At 34.5% G+C, this 18,940-nt stretch overlaps 1 protein-coding gene across 5 annotated transcripts in view; it reads right to left on the bottom strand.

Moving 5' to 3' along the window:
* Positions 1-223: 223 nt before the first annotated feature.
* SLF1 (SMC5/6 complex localization factor 1) overlaps positions 224-18,940 on the bottom strand; it is a 33,419-nt gene continuing 14,702 nt past the window's right edge. For all 5 annotated transcript variants that reach the window (XM_086869006.1, XM_086869009.1, XM_023945036.2 and 2 more), the window contains 10 exons: positions 18,680-18,846; positions 17,212-17,349; positions 16,351-16,516; positions 10,824-10,968; positions 8,635-8,780; positions 6,647-6,813; positions 6,042-6,145; positions 3,965-4,057; positions 3,399-3,581; positions 224-1,035 (listed from right to left, as the gene is read on the bottom strand). In XM_086869006.1, coding sequence (XP_086725132.1) covers positions 539-1,035; positions 3,399-3,581; positions 3,965-4,057; positions 6,042-6,145; positions 6,647-6,813; positions 8,635-8,780; positions 10,824-10,968; positions 16,351-16,516; positions 17,212-17,349; positions 18,680-18,846 — 1,806 coding nt within the window. In that variant the 3' untranslated portion in view covers positions 224-538. The remainder of the gene's footprint in view (positions 1,036-3,398; positions 3,582-3,964; positions 4,058-6,041; positions 6,146-6,646; positions 6,814-8,634; positions 8,781-10,823; positions 10,969-16,350; positions 16,517-17,211; positions 17,350-18,679; positions 18,847-18,940) is intronic.

Here is an 18,940-nt window from a genome sequence, read left to right as displayed (position 1 = left end):
AATAAACAAGACTACAAGCAGCATAGTGCTGATGAGGAACAACATTTTCCACACATCTTTGTGTGACCATTTCTATCAAACAAAAACATGGGAAATGCTATATATTGATTATGTAAATACATAGTGCCTTCTCTTTTGAATTTTGCAACTTGCAATTAATTTACATAATACAATTTAATTTTTATAAGACACGGATAAATAAGATGAAAACGAATAGAAGGAATTTACTTTTCCATGTGTTTTTATTTCATGTTATATTTACAACATCTGCTTTATTAAGGGATATCAAAATACGTAGACACAAGTCTTTATCAAGAAATGAAACAACTGCTTGATTTAGGTTTAAGGTCACTACCTAAGAAAACCGAAGATAAATATGGCATGAGGCACATTAAAAAAATACTTCCAAGACAGAAAACACAAAGTTTAACTGAATGTACATGATACAGCACTTTCCTGAGATCACTCACATCCCAATCTGTCAGGCAAATAGAAGGTAGTAATACTCAAGATTCAACCAATGTAGCTTATTTGGAATTTAAGCACTAGAAAGATTTAGGCACTGACATGCTTCTACCATAGTTTCCAGAACTGCTAATAAAGCCTTTGCCTGTTCACTAGGGAAGAATAACATGTTTTCAGATATTTCTTGATGAAATTGTGGTAGTTTTTCAAAAGTTTCTAGTTCTTTAAAATATGTATCCACCAGCCAATCTCCAGAAAATGCATTTTTCATCTTAGAGCTATCACAAACCATTTCTGGAAGTACATCTGAACAAGCTAGCGCTCTCAGAGTAACAGTCAGGGGTGTAGACAAATTATAAACAGAACAAAAATTCATCAGCATCTTAGTAAATGAAATCAAACACAGTTCTTTCTTCTGATTGCAAAAATCTTGTTCTCTGGATTCATAGAAGTCTTCAATGCTCTCTCCTGGATAAACAAGATTGAAAAGTTCTTCCTTTACTGTGACTGACTCGACATAATCCAGGGGCAGTTTCTCGTGGGAGTTCCTTTGCTCTAGAAGGACTGGCCCTTCAGGGAAAAAAAACATTATTAACAACAAACATTATTAACAACATTTTGTGATGAACTGGCAGCTGAACAAGATTTTGAGTTGCTTGTTGGCAGAAGCCAGGTGTCTTAAGTTCTTTTTTTTTTTGATGACTAACATACTTGCAACACAAGATAGAACATGCAAGAGAGATCCTTTGTGACAATTTCTTTACAATATTGTCTTAACTTGCATAGAGTGTGCAAAAATGCAATTTTATTACTTTTTGTAAAATTCTGTTAAGTACTTGTAGACCAGGTTATTTGCTGACACTGACTTGAAATTAAAGACATCCAACTATGATGGTCTTTATTTTACTTTTCTGGGTGGTGTGGCCAATTTTGCCTTATGCCATGCAGCAAGGTAAACTACTGGGGTAGGAATCAAAGTCTTCCCCAATAACTGAGTTTCAAAATTTGATCTTAACAGACTTATAAGACACAAAGCATAATTACTCTAAAAATAAAGTTGAAGAACAAATAAAATAAATCTGAGCAATTAAATGCTTTTGGTTTTCCTATTTATTAGTACAAGGGACCTGTTAATATTTAAACAGCTTACACATCTCTTGGGAAGCTTAAGAAAACAGCCTTCATTTTTTCTTACTGATGCAGCCTAAGATACTACAAGTGCATTTCAAATATGAGCACACCAGGAATCTTCTTACATAAATTTGTATTACTATGCTAAAGTAATGCTGCCATATTAACATGAATGCTTCTTCCGAAGTAGATTTTATTGACAAAAGGTAAATTCCCACATTACATATCCATAAAGGATATTTTAACTTTGCTCTGATTAAGGCTGTATTATTATTGCTGATTATTTAGTATCATCAACTTTTGCAAGCTAAAGACTTTTAGAGACAGAAAGTAGGTATGTTTTTAGAGATGTGTTCTAAATTGTTGAGCTAAGTAAATTCACACTGAAGAGGTACCATGCTTTCCACCATGGGCTTGTCAGTTACTTGACAGGCCCTAACTCAGAGTGTGACAAAGGCAGAGATAAAGATACATGCAGCCTTACTCTTCCCAGAAAACCTTGATGAATGCAAGAGCAAGTATAGCTCTTCCCCAGTGATAACAAGATCATCCACTACCTATTCTTCACAACAGCCTAGGAAAAATGCACATCTGTCAGTGCAATACCATTTCCAGTTGAGAAGCTGGGCCTACTATAATATTGGCTATTGCATCACTGCAATTGATAGAACTGAGCCTGGGTACTGGCTTGGCACGTTAGATGTCAAGGTGACATGGTTCAGTAGAGATATAAAACACCTGGGAGCCACAGAACTGAGACTCTGTAAACAGAGGTAGAACTGCAGAAGGAATTTATTGATTATGATCTGGTGCTTGCACAACAGACACAGCCACAGCCTTTAGGGGGCAGGAGAAGACTGTAAATACAGAGGGTCATATGCCAAGAATGTATTAAAATTTTGTTCCTCTACCTTAAGTAATAGGCTGTCTAAAGACACTCTTCTTCCTCATGACTAAACAAAGAATGATTTTTACTGAAAAAATCTGGACTTGGCATATAAAGCACAGTTTACACTAAACGCTCATTTTAGTAAATTAATTGAAAGAAGGAAGAGCTGCTATCCAAAACCATTCTTTGTTGATATTTTCAGGGTTTTTTTAAACACACTAAATTAAATACATTGAGTACATCAAGACAGAAATACTCTTGTCTTTGAACAAAAAGTACTGTTTAAAACATTTTGTGCTTGCCTAAGGGGCAAAGTACTTTCTTTAGAAACTAAGGTGTCCCTCACACTCTTATCCCTAAACAGCAGTTACTGTGATTACAGTATCGATTACTTTCTTTAACCAATTACCAATCTAATTGTGTTCTTCTGTGACACGCTTCAGAGTCACATCAATTTTCACAAATGCTGAAAGATTTATGCTGAAATACATGAATATATATTGTACAGAGATTGTAATCATGTATAGAGATTCAACTGATCTGTTTCTGTGTTGTGGTAAAAATAGATCAAAACAGTAGAAAATACTTAGCCTTGATAGGTGAATAGGTAATCTTTACTTTCATTAGTGAGAATATAGTTGCAATGCATATGGTGTAAAATGCAGGATAAAAACATTACCATATTGGAAAAACGTGTGGAAATCCTTGTTTAATTTCATGTTCAGCTGATCAAGATAAGTGTGAAAACAGTATTCTTTCTACTGTAAACAAACCATCTTGGCTTAAAAATGTTCTACAATATTTCATAATAACTTAGTATTTTAGGAAACTATTAAGAAAAACACTGAGAACTTCATATGGATTCAGAGCAGTGGATAATTCCCCTAAACCAGTTTAGCATAAATGCACTCACCCCCGTGCTGAAGTAGCAGCTTGCCAATTTCTACATGTCCATTTGACAGTGCATCATGCAAAGGAGTCACCCCGTCCACTTGACTGAGCAGGTCTACCTCTGGACAACGCTGCAGAATTTCACGGACACACACTGTGCTACCATGGTTACAGGCTTCATGCAAAGGCGTCCAGCCAGCATAGTCTGAATTATAAATCAAGGGAAGTTTTAAAACAGCAGAAGTAGTACTGAAATGTTAATAATGTCATTCATTAGACAGGAAAACACTTTACTTTTTTAGTATTCATTACAGCTAGAATGGCAACTTGTGATTTGAAAAAAAGAAGTTCTATTGAAAAACATTTGGAATAAAACTAGTATTTTTAAAAATCAGTAGAAAATGTGATGTTAAAATACACTTCAGTTATAAATCCATCTTATCTTAATGTTTGCTGTAAAGTCCTCATTTTGTTATGTAACAAAGAAAGAGTTTCAGATTGTATAAATACACACTTGATACCAAACAGATTTATGCATTCTTTATGCATCCTAATTTCTTAGTTCTGTAGAGAAAATGGATAACTTACCTTTAACATTAATGTCTATTCCCGGCAAAGAAAGAAGCTGAATCAATCTCTCCACTTTGTTATTTCTGCAAGCTTTATGCAGGGCTGTCTCTCCTACCATGAAAAATTAATAGATTACACCAGACTCGGCAAGATAGCAACTAAAGAAAATAATCAAAGGGCCTGGAACTAGGAGACCTGGTTATGTACCAGAAAACTCAATAATGAGTAAGATTTTCCTTTATCCTGTTTAAATATCTTTCAAGAAAAAAAACCCCACGGAGCTTCTGTTCCACCAGAGATCCAGCAATGAAACTGTACCGCAAATGGCTTAACACAGGAATTATCTCCCCTCTAGTTCAAGGTTTAAAGCTTCAATCACACTATAAAAGCACCAAGTGATCACAAAACACCAAAAAATACTGAGTTTTGAAGCAATAAAACTTTAGAGTGCAGTTGCCCTCCCTTAAATTTATTCATGAACCTACATTAAAATGTATGGTTCTTTTTACACAGCGTTTATAGCCTAATTCAAATGAATGTTTCTGGCTAAGCACGAGTGCCTCTACACACTCAAGTATAAATCAAAACTTCAAATCTGTTAGCAGATGGTTTGCTGTTTCTCAATAGACTGTCTGACTTGGCTACCGTAGAGAAGGAGGGGAGAAAGAGGGAAATAATAGCAGTAGTAGTAGTAATAATAATAATAGTAACAACAACAAAAATAATAACAATAGTAACAATAGTAATAGCAATACATCAGTAGTAGTCCCTAGGGAAAAAAAATCCCAAACCTTAGTACCATGTACAGCTGAAATAAATGCGAAAAATTAAAGAGCAAGAACTGCTGCTCATATATGTAAAGACACCACTAGCTTCTGTATAATAAAAACTTCAGACACATTCTAAATGCTGTTTTCTTTTCAATAATTGATTAGGTTTGAACAAGAGCCAGAGGAAAATCCTGATACCAGGTGAAAGATGATGAAACATCTCAGAAATTCAAGATATCTTAGGCTAGATCTCTTAGCTTTTGTAATAAGATTTACATGGAACATTTTGTTTTATTAATACCTTACTATGTAAATCTGTCAGCTCCGTACCCATTCTTTTAACAGAAGACACTAATAATTTTAGCAGGGGAGAACAGAAAAAAAAAGAAGCATTGGTTTGTTTGATTGCCCACCCTCCCCAGTCCTTCAGCTCACTTTTCTTTGTAGAAATCGGGCATAATAATTCACATCAATTTTACTTGCAAAAGCAATAAAAACAAAGGGAAACAATTTTTAAAATATATGGTCTGACTCTTGCTGAAGTTATTTTAAACCTTTAAAGGGTATGAGGTCTACTTTTGTCCTTCAGTGTTTGTGATACAATTCTGTTTTTAATTATTTCAACAATTCCAGCTTGCTTTTGCCAGATTTTTCTGAGCCTCCTCCTGGGTGTCATATTAATAGAGTTGTAGGTAAATTTCTGATGATGAAGATGAAAAAGTAGTTCCAGCAAGTAATTCTGTAGTAAAGCAAGCCTCATGCAAAGTACAATTTATTAAACTTGTGTAATAAATAGGAACTGAATGAATTACTGCAGTGCTGTTTTATTCCTTAGGTATGTGAGTTCCAGTATAGTAAAAAGCCAAGTGCCTTTCATAGTCTGGGCTGAATGCCTGGAAGAAAACAGTCCATATGCTTAAAACAGCTATGTAACATAGCATACTCCTCAGTCTTTGTTCACAAAATGTCTAGGACTCAGAGAGATGAAAACTGAATTATACTTGCAAATCAGAAGACGTTGATCCTACCAAGCACAGGTTGAGGTGGATCAGCAAAGGCAGGCAAGACTAGAATGAGCTCACACAAACTCTACACTATTTAATGTATGGGAGGAGGAGGGTAGTGAAGAATGCAACTTTATTTTACAATATATACAAATTCCTCCATTTAAGTTGACATTAGAAAAGAGAAACGTGGACCATAAGAAAATAATTCTTGGCATAAGCCATTATATTAGCCAAGCATTCATCAGGACAAGTTTTTAAACACCAAACTATCAATTCTAGCCACTTTAAATTTCTTGAAACATAAATTAGATAGAATACCTTTAATATTTCTCTTATGCACCTCCTCAGCCAAAATACAATTGTCTTTGGTGTGTGCAGACTGAACTTCTGTTTTTGCTCTAAGCTTATTAAAAATTAGGTCACTGAAAAGAGAGCAAAGGGGACACATTTAAAAATCACTATTTCATATTTTAATTTAATGTATATGTACTTAATGATTTTAAATTCTGTACATACAGAATACTTAGATTTATCCATTTCAGCATCATTTCTAAAACGTCTTAATTACATGATTTTGGTGCCATTTAATTATAACTATATTTAAAACAGAAATCAAATAGGATTGCCCACTTGAAAACTTTCTTTAAAGGTAATTCTATGAACAGTGAACTTCTGCATATACCAAATAAATTTAATATTAGACAAATATAACTCCATCAGTTTGCATATACACTGAAATTGATGATCAAAGAGAAAAGGGGAAACCCCAGCCCAGAGGTGTTACAGGCTTACAATGGAGCTTTCTGTCAGTTGAAGTAATTTGTAGACAACAAAACAGGTCACATAAAGTTCAAGAAATGTGTCAGGTCAGAAGCTGTCCCCCAAAGCAGAATAAAACTGGTGATGTTATAGGTATTACTTACGGTAGATCAGGCAGCACTTTGACTTGGCTCTGCTTATCGCCATTTAGCATCTGTAATGTCCTTTGAGACTCAGGGCATGGCTGTTGCCCTATTTTCTTTTTCTTTGCTTTGTGCATCTTTGTCTCACACATCCCTATCTCTCGCAAAGCAGGTGAATAGGAACAGACCTGTTGCAAAAGCAACATTTTATAAATGAAGACATTTTCTTTTGTTGCACTTGCTGCGAAGCAGTCATCCATGACCCACAGCTTGCTATATCTAAGTTTTTTAAAATCTGATCCCTGAATGTACATCTAGATTGTTTCAATTTGTCTTCTGCATTTCTCTTTGATGTTTTTGTAATTCACTCTTTACGCTGGCCTCAGTGAGTGGCTTGTGTGTAAGACAGAAGATGGGAAATTCTCTCAGGTTTTTGGCAGCTGAGAAAATCTGGATCTCTTTAGCTGGACATTAGACTTGAGTACAGTTAATTGACTTTCATGTATTAAAACAAAGTATTTACAGACTTCCTGCTCTCAAACCAGGGAGCAATTTGGTTAAAGGCATACTCTCTCCACTCCTTCGTCTCTTCTGAGATGAGGGGTTGGATTAAATCTTTGAGCATCGCAAGGCAGTAAGCCCGTTATGTCTTAAGTTATGTCTTAATTGCTCTCTCTTGAGGACAGCCTTGACTTGTTTCCAGTAAAACAAAGTTTCAAACCCACTTATACTGCTCATTTTAAAAAGTTTCTGCCGTTTGGAAAAAGCATAGGAAAAAAGGCCAGTGAGGGGGATTCATCAAATACACAACAATTATATTTGAAGAAAGGTATTAAGGAAGGCTTTGAGTATTTAGCAGTTCATTTTAGATCTTGCAAACAGGAGGTGAGGGACACCTTGCACCTTCCCTGCACATTTACCACCAGGGAGTTGTTGAACACAGAGAAGAGCCTAGCTGGTAAGACGCTGTATGAGGAGAACTGGTAAAACTGGACAGTAGCTAATTTTTACTATATGGAATGAGAAAGGAGATTCAGTCATACTAAGAAAAACTACATGAAACACACAGACTTGTTTCAAGAACTATAAAAATGTATCAGTAGTTACAGAGAGTGATCAATAGTCATGGCCATACTAGAAGTAGCGATTCTGATCTATATGTGGCAATAGACATCAAATATTAGCTATGCAGTTGGTTTATGTTAAGAATTCTGACAGTCTTTTGTTCAACCTCTGTTTAAATGTGCTGTATTAACAATGACCACAACAAATTCCTGTAAAGTTATCAACACTTACGTGTGGAAAATGTAATACATAAAAAGGTATAAATTTGGTTGTTTTGTGATTTTACCTATAGAATACAGCTATGGATTCCATACTCTGTTTAGTCATTAAGATCACTGAAATGAGAATCTAAATCAGGGCATGACTGGCTTTGAGAATTTCTTTTGCAGCTTTTACCATATTTCTCCTTACCAGTTATCACAGATTGCGATTTGAAGGCAGGCAAAGATAAGTAGGGGAACGTTTCTAAGAGGAGAAATTCACAGAAATATACTGTGGTTCAAAATCATAAAATCTTCTATGTAACAAATGCCTGGACCTATCTCTTCAAAAACCCTGAAGGAAAAGCTAGCCAAGAAAAATCACACTATATTTGGCATTCTTTATTGGAGAATTTATTATTATTTAATAGCATTTATTATCCTGCAATCATTACAGCAGGGATTATTTTTAAAAGCTTTCACTGTTGTTGCATTTTTTTCACTTTCATGATAACTGCATGTAAAAAGATACCAGGTGTGATGGAATCTCTGGCAGGAAAAGTCTTACTATTGTTCTGGACCCAGATCTCAGGCAAAGAGAAATCTAAATGCAGTGGAACACTTGGAAAGACAACGCAGGCAACGAGCATGACCTTAGATCACAAAGAAAATACGTATTTTAAGACTTTAACAAATCAAATTACTTGTAAAATACTGAAGTGTGATAAGAAAGGAGTTACTTACTATTTTCTGAAGAGAAAGAGGTTCTGTAGAAACAGCAATATTCCTCTGTAAACACATTTGTTTGAAAATTGCTTCTGCAACAAATAGTTGAAGCCAGTCGGATGGTATGGCGTAAAGAAACATTTTTAATTGACACACAGAAAAATCTGGATAAAAGCAATTGGAAAAAATAAAATGAGCCTAAAAATGAAAATACAGAAATCTACATCCCTAGTTATCTAGAAGATAGCTCTTTCAAGCTTTTTGCTCCTATTGCAGATTCAAAAGACAGAAGTAATTCCATGAGAATTACTAAAATTACTAGAATTCTTCCCATTTAAATAGATTTTAACCATCATCTGGTAAGATGATCAGATACTGAGAGAATGTTAAACACATTTTAGAAGACAGAGCATCACTTTTTGTGAAACTTTTAAAAATGCTCTTAATACAGTATTATTAATACAGTATAGAAGTTACACCTTTTTTTAAGAATTGAATTATTTATTTGTGAAATTCTGCAAGTGATCACCTGTTAAATCTCTATGTGACACGAATTCAGGTAAGAGTTACAAAATGTGAACAAGAAATATGCAATTAATGCAGGGTGACTTGCAAGTTCTATCTTAAAAGGCACCATAAGCAAATCACAACCCCATTTAGATACACCAAATAGCTTATACTGTTCAAAAAAACCATCCCACGAAAGTGGCCTATCCATACATGTACCAGTACATATCAGGCATATGTCTGACCTACCTCTGTTCTGGCAAAGAAGACTGTTTTGTTTCTTACAGTGGTAAGAATTTGTATTTTGATTCTAAGATGTCAAAATAACAACTAAAATGGATGGAAAGCAACATCTGCAATGAGGAAGGAAATCTTTACTGTAATAAGGGAATCTTCTGTTCTACTAAGAAGTGCTAATAAATTAACTATGTGTAGATTCAATTAAAAAAGAAACCCAAGTTTGAGAATACAGATGTTTGCTACCGTAAGGATAACTGAATTCAGAAAAACTTGCAACAATTTGCTTTAAGTGCTGCAGATGTACCAAGTGGCACAGGTCAAAAATCTGTATATCCTGTTTGTGTTTTCTGTTTTTATATACAGGAAAGTAAGAAAGCCTTACAGAAATATATAGCCAAGATTGTCCCTATTGTATGACAGCTACAAAATCCACTGGAGGTATCTACTAAAAGCTCCATTGATTTAAACACCATAAAGTTCAAACTGATTTGGCCTTCTAAGTCAGCCTAAAAAAGTCCTCATCATTTGCTCTGTGTAAGACTGGAGTGGAACAAATTGCCCAGAGATTTAAGATTTTAGTTTAATTTAATTTAATTTAATTTCTTTTCATGGTGGTTCTTCTTGAGTGCTCAGGTAGAAGGCAGATAGACTTCAAATGAAGCTTACATATATGTGTTACCAGAGAAAACTATGATTGGAAAAGGAGTTAGGGGCAGCTTTGGTGGGAATTAATTTTGAAAATTAAATTAAAATAGTTCAATACTTTCCTTGAGATAAGTTTGTCTTTCAAGCTCCTTGACTCCTTGTTGCTAAAAGTACAGATACCTCAACTGATATTTCATTTTATTCATTTATGTATTTTTTTGAGTTGTGACATTTCTGTTTACCTAGTACATTTAATGAGGGGGAACTACAGTAATTCATGGAAGTCAATGGAATTTTCTCCCATTCCTTCCATTAAGTACTAGGATTTGGGAGGAGACATTGAAATGTTTCACTTGAAGTCGTAGGAGTCACACGGTTCAATGTAGGTTTTAGATTTATGGTTGAAGTGTCTTTAGCAATCTATTGATTTTCTGGAGTGTTAAATTCGCCTGAGTTGAGTAAGGTGTCTCTGATTGCCTGTCTGAATTTAAGGCTTATTATGATACGCTTAAAGGTTCTCCTAAACTGACAAGAGAGCTCTGAATTTATTTTTTTTTCTGTCTCAGACTGTGTGGTCTTGCTTTCACATCAATATTTAGACATTTATTTAGAGAGATTTTAATAAGAAAACCTGTTCTATTTGATATTTGCTTCACACTGACAGACACATACAAAATAAAATGGTTTCCTGCATATGTACACACCATGCAGAGCACAGCTGCACTGGGTAAAAAACAACTTGAAACTAAACCAAGGATTTTAATTAGGACTTGGTGTATCTGATCAGACTTTTGAGAGGACTTGAAAACACTCACCGTCACAAGAAATGGCAAGGTAATGCGCCAAATCAGGTATCTGATGAAACACATTTCTGTCCATAAGCAAACCTGATATGATCCAATAGTCCAGTACAGTTCCAAGAATTGCATTTAATAGACCAGCAACTTCATTTCTGAAAGCCTAAATGGAAAAAAAATGAGTGTATCTATTGATCTGTATTATATAAAAAATTCACACTGATAATGTACCAGAACTTCTTTAGATAAAAGCCCACTCTGCTGCCATCTCACTCCTTCATTGGCCTTTCTTCTGCTCAAAAGCTAACTGTTGCAGCCAGATAACAAAATTAGTATCACTGATGCCATATCAAGATTTGGTAGTGGAGAAAAACAAGTTCTATGAAAACATCAGCTAAAACTATATGCAAAAAAGTATCAAGGCTTACAAATACAATTGTTATGTGATTTCTTTTTTAAGTAGATATTGTTTAACCATAAGATTGCAAGTACTGCACTTACTCCAGTTAACCTTGTGTTTAATTTGACAATTACAGGGTTCTTTTTCTCCCTGCTCTATTAGCATTCCCCTTTTCTAAAGATTTCATCATAAAATTAAAGCTGTTTTTGTGAGTATGTATGTGCCAGAATGGAAAAGGATGCAGTTTCCTGCACAGAGAAACTTCAGCAAGCACTTTGGAAAAGGAAACTTTCTTCAGCTACCAAAAATTCCAAAGAGACGAGCAGCTGCCAATTTAGGAAAAAACCCCAAATTTTTGAATATTAGCCTTACCATTTTCTACCTTGAACAGGCACAGACACACACACACACACACACAATAAAACAAAACCCTCCAGAATCAAAACAAAAAAACAAACTCCAAACAAACAAAAAGCCAAACCAACAAAAAGCCAACCAAAACTTTATGGGTCCCTTCCAACTCAGCTTTTTCAGTGATCCTGTGGAAATGTCATGAAAAGGAAAGCTGAAGTGTGTTTTCTTCAGGAGGCATCAAGACAATACACAGGAATTTAGCATGCTATCCAGACACCACCATGAGATAGAAGAATGCATTTATTCACCAATGTGAGCACTTAATCAATAGAGGTAAAGCAGTGTTTCTAGCGTATGAGTTACTCTGTGCAAGGTCACATCTATCTACAAACCTTTCTGAGCCATGTAGAAATACTTAATAAAATTCCTCTGTAATAAGTTATTCCTCTTACCACATATACCGCCAAATGTTTTGAATGCACAGCACAGCTCGGAAGAACACAGGCACCATAGTAGGAACACATGAAATTCATCTGATCTAGGGGTCTACCACAGAATTACTACTTTTACACTAGAGCACCAATTGATACATGGCATCTTGTGAAAGACAATGAGTACTTGAAACCAGACAATTTTAGGTAAGAAATAACCATACTGTGTACACACCACAGTCAATGTTTTGTCTGATTCTCCTTTGAGAACAAAATACATTCAAGGTTGGTTTAAAATAATTTACTACGATTCCTTTGGAGCTGAAAAGCACCAAAATCAGTTTGACCATCAGTAAATGAAACAGACATACTTAGGAACAACAGAGAGTGTGACACAGATGATAATAAAAACATAGTAATTCAACCACAAAACAATACAAACACAGTAATGAAAACACATGTGGTATTAAAAAGGCAGAAAACCCCAAGCATTTCCATTAAACTTGTAATTTGCTACTGTGTGTGACAGTGCCAAGACCTCTTTTTTCCCACTTCGCCCCTACAACAAGAAGCTGGGAGGGGCCTCAGCCAAGACACATGACCCAAAATGACCAAAACATTGTGCTCAGCAGTAAAAACAGTGTAAAGGAGGAGGGGAGGATGATCGAAGTCACAGTGTTTGCCTTGCCTAGTAACTGCCACGTTTTATGAAACCCTGCTTTCCACGAAGTGACTGAACATCTGCTGATGGGAAGCACTGAATGGAATCTTTATTTTGCGTTGCTTGTGAGTATGTATTTGTTCTGCTTATTAAACTGTCTTTATGTAATGTCATACATTTTTTAATTCCTGTCCTTCTGATTCTCTCCCTCAACCCACTGCAGGGTGGGGACTACCTGCCAGCTGTGATCAACCCACTACACCATGTACATCTAATTAAGTAAGATGCAGTGAAACCTCTTTTCAAAATCTGCTTCCTTGTTCTTATTGTTGAAAATCAAAGCTATGTCACTAAGAAAAGCATAGAAGTGGGAAGAAGCTATTGACTGTGTTAGCATACAAAGGTCACATCACTTCAACTGGTATCTGTTAGCTTAGCAAATGCAATTCCTACATTGCTGTTCCATTCAATGCTTTGTCAAGTCAAATACAGTGCTGTGGTGGCAGGAGTTTCACAGTGTGTTTTTACACATGAAAGGTCTTACAGGAAAATTAATTTTAACTTTTTAAACTTTGAATTACTAGTTATTTTAGAACTCTAAATAAAAGTTCTTTCTTCATATGCTGTAAATGTGGTACTCTGCAAATGCCTAAAACATACTTCCAAAAAAGCTACTGCAAGTGACAGACCAGAAAGACATTTGGTTCTACACCACACAAATTCATACTGTGCAACTAAAAACCTGAATTAATGCCTTTGTCACCTTTTTGTCAGGCTATGTAAGACAGATTTTTTTTAAATCCCCACCGGTATTTTTAGGGATGAAGAGCATTTCTGATACCATCTGTGACATTGTGAAAAACCATGCAATAGTTCAATGCAACTAGAAGTATTATAAGCAACATACACATTCCCTGGTAAATTCTAAAACTGAATTAAGAAATTAGATTCAATGAACTTTGACCAGAAGTTCTCTCATGAAACCTGTTTAAATAATATAACAAACAATAAATGTTAAATTATTTTAGAATTATATTAAAAATTGATTTGAAGAGAGTAAATAATAGAAAATTCCTTATTTTCTTTGGCACTGCATTTTTAACTACAAGAGTAGTGTATCAATATTATTACACCAAGTTGTCCCAACAGATTAACCCAGTGATCAGTGAGGACATCCAATTTCCTGTCACTATTTTTATTCTGGTACTTCTAAAATACATCCAGAAAACAAATGTACTCAACTCCATGCTTTGTTTTTCTCTTTTTTTTGGACTGCTCTTTTTACATGGCATGCTTACACACATAAATGAAACCATGATTTTACAACAACTTAGTACCTGAAGAGAGGAAACACACACAGATATTTTCCCTGCACTCCAGTGCTTACTTGTTGCAATCTGTTTGAATCAAAGAGAATCTGATTCTAAAAAGCTAAAAAAATTAATAACTGCCCATTTTTAACAGCTAGAAAATATAATATTAGATAATCTCAAAGAACAAATTTATTTAAAATTATTCCTCTGTTTCCACTTGTAGATATTTTTGCTGAAGAACTGTAGAGAACTTTGTTAAAGCACAACTGGCATGTTTGTTTCTTCCCACAAGCTAAGACACTTAGGTGCACTGAGAAATATGGCCACCCCTTTACAATGTGCCACAAACCACATGCAGACAGTAACAATACCCAAAATTGCTCTTTTCATTTAGGTTTCTGAATGGCCCTACATGCTTCTTGTCAAGGTGTTTGTTACCTCTTAAGCAAACAGCTTTAAAAAAAACCAAACCAAAAACCAGGTAATGACTCACTCCCCACAAACTGACAACAGGAAGGATAATTTTTGCACCCTGTATGCTACCTCTAATGACATGGGAACACTGTGTATTTATTTATGTACCTCTGAAATGATAAAAAAAGGAAAGAGAAAACACACTTCTGTCTGCAGAGCTAGGGAGGTTTCACTCTTTTGATTTTCTGAATGACATTTTAAACTGTGTAGTGGAATTTTAAAATTAGTCTCTGAAAATACAGAAAAATACCAAGTTTTAGTGTAACATGACTGAGAGTGAATGAAGGGATTCATGAGTTGGATTGTAAAAATATGGTATTTTGGTTTAGAGATCATTTTTTCTAAAAATGCAATGGGAAAGAAAGTGCAACAGATAAATAAATATAAGGAACAAAGCTGTTAGAAAAAAACATAATACATTACAGATATTATAAGGCAACAAGCTGCTTTTTAAGACTAGAATTCATCTCTGTAGGACAGTTTACACTACAGTGTGCAAGATTGACGTGAGAAAGCAACAGACATCCAGGATTTGTGCTAAAATGACAATTCTGATATATATGTGTATATAAAAAAAAAGTATAATCTACACAAGAGGCAGATCTCTCTGGTTTACATTGTGTGGGGAGATTTAGCTTCTTCTTCATATATTTAGTACAGTCTGACAAAACTGATTATTCTGCCAATGCAAAGAAAGGTTTATGAGAAAGGCATGGCTTACAGTGCTGGAACCTGTCAAAGGAAGGCATAGCAGAAAAAACTAAATGGTACCCTACACTTAAAATGCAGATTCAACACCAGGAAAAATATGAAAGCAGTGTGATTTTCCAAAGAAACAGAATGGCTACTGACACCAACTGCATGTAAGCCTGCTTGCTGCTCAGTACCTTTGAAAAGATAGGTTGCTTAAATATAAATATGGGTATAGAAGCCTAATTTTAGGCATTTTTTAAATATCTTGACCGAGGATAAAAAGCAGCACCGTTTCACAATGTCTTGCTTTGATAGCCCTCAAAAAAGGTAGGAGGTCTGGCTAGGTACGATGAGTGAAGCTCTCATTATGTTTAATCTTTTTGCTTTCATAGCATAATGAATAACTACTAGATATTATATTGAAAGTGCTTTTTTCTCCCTGAAATACTTGATTTTCTATTGTTCTGTTACTGTATGAAAAAAGTGAATGGAGTACCTATTTATTCTGTGCTCTCACAATAATTTAAAAGAGAATGCAGAGACAGCAGTTAGGTTTTATTTTATGTGAGAATCTAGAAGTCAAAGATATTTTACAAGGCCTCTTGCTTCTGAAAAGAAATAGGTGGTATAGAGGACACTTAGTATCTTTCAGGTCAATGTCCTGCTGGCCAGCAGGTCACAGAATAGCAATTAAGTTGCCTTCAATTCCATTTTTATGCTAAATCCTAGGAAATAAACCGAATGAAACTAAAAGATTTAGGAAGAAAACCGGGGCATTTTATTACAGTGAAACAATGCATATCTATAGCAAACAACAAAAAAAGTATTAGTTTTGTTAGGTTTCTCTTTCAAACATTTCCTGAATCCTGTCAGTGTAAAATAAGATAATCACTTCTTTTGCTCATATTGTTTGAGAGAATGTGTTAAGCTGGTGTCTCTAATAACTACAGTAATACCTGCTGGTAAGGGCATGTGAACATCTGAATGTAGCCAACAAGCTACTCATGACTCGTTTCTTCTCTACATATCTATGTAAGAATCTTATGGATCAATTCATTTCCTTTAGTGGAGCAAAAACCAGCACGCTTCACAACAAAAGGCAGCTATAACAAGCAGCTGTGATACTTACATATAATTCCCCACAAAAGAATGAACAAAGGGATGACTTTAAAAAAATGTGTCAGTCTTCATTATTTTAAAGTATAAAATTCACACTCACATCATTTTTTCCATTCAATTCTCTATGGGAAAGTATGACCCAATCTGCTAGAATATTTATGTGTTTGGTAAAAAGCACTGTGGTTCCACTTTCAAGCAAGAATGTCTTCAGAAGAACTGTCTCTGGCAAGACTTGTTGATGCTGCGAATTCGTTCCTTCAACCAAACTGTAAAAAAAAAAAAAAAAAAAAAAAAGAAAAAAACAAAAAAGAAAAAAACTAAAGCTTTATGCCACTTTGATTGTTATAGTTACCAGACAGAAACCTTGTCTTCATTCAAAGTGCACACAGATTTGGTGATCTTCAACTATGGTAAGATCAGGCACAATTTCTGATGAAGATTAAGTGCAATGATGGTGACTTTTATTGTTAGAACTGGGGAATGCTAATACTGTGCCACTATTTACATAAAGTAAAGGCCACCATTACTATATAAAGGCAAAGCAAAACCTAGACTTCTTTTATACTTCATAAACCAAGGAAAGGTAATTGTCTCCCTAAGGTAATAGGGAGGTAACAGTTATTTGAACTGAAAAAAATCAAACATATAAATCAGTATATTCAAAATGCTGCTGCTTGTCTACCTTAAAGAATGAATAGCAAAGTATTGTAAGTCTGAAAATACCACTTAATGGGCAAAATTAAATGCTTACTGAAAAAACAGACTGGGAAAAGCAAGAGCTCTTAAAACACGATTAGGAAATAAACTATGAATTTACAATAAACAAATAAAGAATTGAAAGATATAAACGGAACTGCTAAACTGCTCTGTAGAGCAGTATCTTATCATGGAGATACACAAATCAGGATACAAGCTGCTGTAAATAAAAAAATAAATGCATGTATTATTCTATAAACCCTACCTTTTTGTCAGAAACTCTACTTCACCTTTCATTAAATCAAAGAAGAACTTCAATAATGTTTTATGAACTATCCTCAGTTCATCTTCTGTCCCTGAAACTGTGACTGTATGACAAGCTGTTTCGCAATAAAGGCAAGACCTGAAAAATAAAAAATGAAAAATTCCATTTGTATGACAGAAATAACCGATAATCTATTGGCACAAAAGTCAGCTTTGAATCTGGTCTGCTTTGACAAGGAAATAGCTTACTCTCCCCAGCAACAGTCAACATTTTAAAGCCTAATTTTCTGGTTTTAAAGCTTTTTTCAAAAGAAAACAAACAAAACCCACAAACCCCTCTCCAAAAATAAAAAAAAAAAATCAAACCACAACATGTTTGTGACTGAGCTTTTTTGTTCTAGATAAAGGTTTTGTATTATAGTATAAACTAAATAATTTAAGTAGATTTAATTTTTCTGTCTCTACTTGATATATTGTGCAATTATTATATTAAACAGAACTCCTTAAAAATCTTCTAAATACAAGGTAATCTTGCAGCATTTTATAGACATGGTAACATCCTACAAACTTCTGTTCAGATAATAGAATTTGATGGGACTACTTGGTGGGACTACAGATAGTCAAACATGATGGAGATAATTCTCAAGGAAGATGCAAACACACTTTTTTTGAGAATTTTGAGTACTACAACCAGGTATACAACTTCTGGGTATTCATATTCTCCAGAAGGTACTAAAAACCAAAACACTTCATCAAAAAGACAAATTCTCTTTCAATTCTTCAAGACGTGCTTACAATCATACACATTCATGTATCTGTAATCACAGTTCTATCAAAGTTTTTAAATTTTACTTAAGGTTTTATCACAGCAATAAGAAGTATAGTTTCTTTTCCAAATGAAGAATTAATTTCTGTTGATACAAATTACAAAAAATGAGTTTGCAAGATAAAGCAGAGACTAACCAAACAGCTCCTGAACACTGTCTTTGTAGATGTATGTAAGATATAATCGGACTTCCTCGAAAAGATGGTAAAGGTTATGATTAAAATTGAAATACAACATGAAACATCATGTTTGGTAAGGTAAGCCTTGAATGTGCTTTATAACTGTAGATACATGCATGCATGCAGGCATGTGTGTGTTTATTTATATGTATACACACAAAACCAGCAAGAGTACATAGATTACTATATTCTGCAAAGAGCGTAAGACATAATTCTTAAAAAATAAATAAGACTAAGAAAATAAACTTATTTTTCTTTCAAAAAAATTCCATCTGCCTGTGAGCTAACACTTTTTGAAGCAAAGCACAGTGTCCAAATCTGTTACAACTCTAGACTTTAACATACTGGTAACATGTTCTGTTGAAAACAGGACTTCGATGCAATAGAATGCCAACTCTGCTCTGCTGTCCTTGAGTTTAGAGTAAGATAATTATTGTATAGAGTACCTCATTAATCTTTCTTACCTTACAAGCATCTCTATTAAGGACCATGTGCCTTTCTTACAAACAGGACACTGAAGAAGATCCAAATAATACTTTAACATAGATGGGGACTTCCAGGGAGGATTACAGTGAAGAACAAGGTAAAAAACATGACAAAGTTTGTCAAAAAATACTGCATCAGTATTTCCCTGTAGTAAAATGAGAAAATAACATTGATTTCAGACCAGTCAAATATCTATAATATCTACAATCATTGAGTTTATTTATTTCCTTTAATCTTTA

This window comes from Cyanistes caeruleus, chromosome Z (genome assembly GCF_971803275.1).
Source record: "Cyanistes caeruleus chromosome Z, bCyaCae1.hap1.1, whole genome shotgun sequence".
Lineage (NCBI taxonomy): Eukaryota > Metazoa > Chordata > Aves > Passeriformes > Paridae > Cyanistes > Cyanistes caeruleus.
Note: the sequence above shows the minus strand (reverse complement) of the source record. Positions and strands in the feature narration are given on the sequence as shown.